This window comes from Silene latifolia, chromosome X (assembly GCF_048544455.1).
Source record: "Silene latifolia isolate original U9 population chromosome X, ASM4854445v1, whole genome shotgun sequence".
Taxonomy (NCBI): domain Eukaryota; kingdom Viridiplantae; phylum Streptophyta; class Magnoliopsida; order Caryophyllales; family Caryophyllaceae; genus Silene; species Silene latifolia.
The window spans coordinates 138,041,291-138,045,767 of record NC_133537.1 but is presented as its reverse complement, the minus strand read 5'-3'; the positions used below and the strand labels follow the sequence as shown (position 1 = coordinate 138,045,767).

The window sequence follows — 4,477 nt, the reverse complement described above, 5'->3', positions numbered from 1 at the left end:
ATATATATATATATATATATATATATATATATATATATATATTATTAGACGACTTTTAGGAAATATCGAAAAGTCTTTAATGAATTAGGTTTCTCGATCGAGTATAGCAGACTCGATCGAGTACAGGTCAACTCGATCGAGTATGCACTCTTCTCAGCTTTCTTTCGTGCAATCTTCACTTCTTGTCTTTCACTCTTCTAGATTTCTGTGCCATGCTTCGTGTATTCCGTCATGCCAATTCCGTGGTGCTCCACTTTACTCATTTACTTCATAAATGCGCCATTCCTGCATTTAAACACCAAGTAGCGGCAGTGTCGATATTCTAATGTAAAAGGCATATAAATAACGTAATTAGCACGAAAACCGCATAAAAAACAACTTAAAGGGAGCCATAAAAGTATATATAAATATGATCCATCAAACTCCCCTTAACCAACTCTTTGCTTGTCCCTAAGCAAAGCAAACAAACAATACAAAATAGCAACCATGCAAATGGTGAATGAATAACTCAGAGATAATGTTGATGCACATACAAATCCCAAGCTATCTATATCTATAACAAAGTAGCGACCAAATTGTGCCAATAAAACAAATTCAAAGGCACGAGTAATATAAAACGCAACTCATCACAAGATGTAACATGATACCATAATTCAGCCAAAAACCTTTCAATCTTGCAAGACAAATTAGTCGGATTGTCGCGGATTCATTCATGCGCTCATAAAGGGTGAGTTATATGTAAGATAGAAAGAATTAAGACACTCACTCAACTTATGAAAGATGCAAGCAATCTAATGTGATAAAAATTTCTCCAATTATTGCGCATCCACAATATAGAAAAATGTACATGTATCAAGGACAACAAGGTGCCCAGATCCTAACATCAATGCATAGCTTAGGATTTTGGAATGTTAGGGGTCTTAATGACCTGAATAAGCAGCGAGTGGTGAGATCTTTTTTGCACAATAATGGGGTAGGGCTTTTTGGTTTGCTTGAAACAAAACTGAAGCCTAGCATGTTATTGAATAGGAATACCTCAATTTGTGATGGTTGGAGTGTCTCCACTAACTGTAGTTGGCATAAAGGTAGTAGAATATGGGTTTTATGGAAGCCTGATCTTTTTTATATTCAGTTTGTATCTTATAGTGCTCAACATATTCACATGATGGTTCATTCTAGAGTTGATAATAAGGATTTCCAGCTTACCATGATTTATGCTTTTAATGGTTTGTATGAGAGAAATGAGTTATGGAATACTCTCAAAGGAATTTCTACTAATTGTTGTATGCCTTGGCTTTGGCTTGGGGATTTCAATACTGTTTTGTCTCCTATTGAGAGGTTAGGGGGTAATGCTACTGATGCTGAAATGGAGTATTTTCAAGATTGTGTGTCTATTTGTGGTATGGAGGATATCCCCGCCACCTTGCTGGTGCCATGTTTACCTGGTCTAATAAAATGGAGTCAACTGATAGGGTCTACAGTAGATTGGATAGGGCTATGGGAAATCAGGAGTGGTTAGATGGTTATGCCAATAGCCTTGCTCATTTTCACCCTGAGGGCTTGTTTGATCATTGCCCCTGCACCATTGTGGACAGGAATGCTGCTATTGGAGGGAAAAGGACTTTCAAATATTTTAATATGTGGGGGCTTGCTCCTAGTTTTAAAGAATCTGTTGCTATGGCCTGGGCTACTGTCTATAGAGGGACTAAAATGTTTTCATTGGTCAAAAAGCTTAAAGCTCTTAAACCTATTCTGAAGAGCATTAATAGAGAGTGTTTCTCTGATGTGGAAAATAATACTTCTGTTGCTAGTCTGGCGTTGGAACACATCCGAAGGCCTTAGTTGATAACCCTGGGATGCTTTGATCTAATTCAACGCAGACGACGCTTTTTGCTCATGACCAGATAGAGCTAGTTTCTGCTAGGGACAGTTTTCTGCTTCAAAAAGCTAAGGTGCAGTGGTCCTTAGAAGGTGATCTTAACACTTCCTATTTCCATCATGTCATTAAGAAAAGAATGATGCTCAACAAAGTTTTTCAAATTGAGGACCAGGCAGGGAAGTTGTGTACTGATGGGGATACTATTCAAAGCAGAGCTTTCTTAGAGTACTATCAAGGGTTACTTGGGTCTAGTACTTCTACCACCGAGGTTAATGTGAATGTTGTCGAAGGGTACTTGTTGTCTTGTAGAGCATTGGGCCATTTTAAATAAACCTGTGACTAGTGATGAGGTTAAGAATAGCATTTTTAGCATTCCTAAAAATAAGTCTCCTGGGCCTGATGGCTATACAAGTCGATTTTTCGGGGATGCATGGGATGTGATAGGGAATGATGTGAGTGCGGCGATAATCAATTGTTTTGAAACGGGAAGTTATTGACTCAAATTGAATGCTACTATAATTACCTTAATTCCTAAACTGGACAGGCCTACCAGTGTCAAGTATTTCAGGCCAATTTCATGTTGTAATGTGCTTTACAAAGCTATCTCCAAAATTCTTTGCAATAGGCTGGCTCTTGTGTTACCTGATATTATCAGTAAAAATCAGGGAGCTTTTGTTAAAGGCAGGAGCATTCTTGAAAATATTTTGATTTGCCAGGATTTAGTTAGACTGTATCATAGGGGAAATGCCTCTCCTAGATGCATGTTTAAGCTTGATTTGCAAAAAGCTTATGATTCTATAGAATGGGCTTTTGTAGATCAAATGCTTGGTGCTCTTATGTTCCCTGAGAAGTTCAGACAGATGGTTATGACTTGTGTCACTACTTCTTCATTTACTCTTAATCTCAATGGGGCTCAGTTTGGATACTTCAAAGGAAGAAGGGGTCTAAGACAGGGTGACCCTATCTCACCTCTTCTTTTCTGCATGTGTATGGAATATCTGTCAAGGGTTATGGAATTTGCAACAAGGAAATGGTATTTCAGGTATCACCCTCTTTGTAAGAGTCTGAAACTTACTCACTTACTGTTTGCTGATGATCTACTAATGTTTAGTAAGGGAGATGTGCAGTCCATTATGCTTATTCTCAGAGTTATGGCTACTTTTTCTGCTGCATCAGGGCTTATAGTCAATGCTTCTAAATCTGAGGTAGTGTTTTGTGGAGTCACTGATAGTTTGAAGAATGACATTATACAGATTTCTGGCTACCAGGAGGGGAAGCTTCCTTTTAAATATTTGGGTATACCTATCCAACCTGGTAGACTGAATAGAGTTGATTGTAATGTGTTAATTGAGAAGATTGTGTCTAAAGTTAGAGGGATTGGGGCAAGGAAGCTAAGCTATGCTGGTAGACTTGTGCTCATCAACTCTATTTTCAATACCCTTCATAATTATTGGGCTTCCATTTTTCTGATTCCTAAGGGAGTCATCAAAAGAATAGAAGCAATTTGTAGGAACTTTCTGTGGTGTGGTGAGTCAGAGTATAATAGAACTCCCTTGGTGTCCTGGCATGATATTTGCTTCAGTAAGAAGGAGGGTGGTCTGGGTATTCAGAATACAGGGGTGTGGAATGTTGCAAGTGTGGGTAAACTTGTTCACTGGTTATTTACAAAAGCAGATAGATTATGGGTGCTTTGGATTGACCATGTCTATCTGAAAGGTACTGATTGGGTGTATTATCAACCTCCTCCTGATTCCAACTAGAATTGGAGGAATATTTGTAAAGTTCGAGGTATTCTTGAGGGTGGCTATCAAGGTAATACCTGGGTAGCCTCTCCTGGTGGTTACACAGTCAGTTCAGGATATCATTGGATGCAGGGCTCACACCCCCCTGTCCTATGGTATAAGGATGTGTGGGATACTTGGTTATTACTCAAGTATTCTTTTATTGCTTGGTTGATTCAGAGGAAGGCCCTTAATACTAGGGTTAAGCTTCACAGGTTGGGTCTTTGCTTATCTGATCATTGTGTTCTTTGTGAAGTGGGAAAAGAAACGCATGACCATTTGTTTACTGAGTGTGATTATAGTGCTAGGGTCATTGCTGTTGTTGAGGAGAGACTTCATCTTTGCTTTACTGGCTCTAATCAATTCTACTCGAAGCTTAGGAAGAAAACTTGCAGAATGGCAAGAATGGTAACCTGCTATATGATTTGGAATGAGAGGAATGTCTGCAGGCTTACTCTTCAGCTTAGCAGACCTGAGATTTTGGTATCCATAATTTCACAGCATGTGCATAACCGACTGGTATTCAAAATGGCTACTGTGGTGACAGCTAATGATTGTGATTGGCTAAGTAGTTTACACATTCGTTGTAGCTTCTGTACTTAGTCTTTATGTAGAAAGTTTAACATGAACGATATTGTAATACTTTTGCTATTTGAAATACAACTGCTCACATGTTACCAAAAAAAAAAGGACAACAAGGTGGCAAATGGGTAAATGGTATAGAAGTGGTTCATGCCAAAGCACGTATAGATATGTGAGGCTAAGACGGTAGTCGCAGCGCTAAAACCAGGACCAAATCTATGATAATAAGCATAAA

At 38.7% G+C, this 4,477-nt stretch overlaps 1 protein-coding gene across 1 annotated transcript; it reads left to right on the top strand.

Annotated features, from left to right (window-relative positions):
- The first annotated feature begins 841 nt into the window (after nucleotides 1–841).
- LOC141618445 (uncharacterized) lies at nucleotides 842–4,263 on the top strand. The gene is made up of 5 exons (XM_074435554.1): nucleotides 842–1,371; nucleotides 1,473–1,803; nucleotides 1,905–2,170; nucleotides 2,424–3,595; nucleotides 3,692–4,263. Exons 1-5 carry the CDS (start codon nucleotides 842–844, stop codon nucleotides 4,261–4,263), a joined length of 2,871 nt encoding a protein of 956 aa, XP_074291655.1.
- Nucleotides 4,264–4,477: the final 214 nt, after the last annotated feature.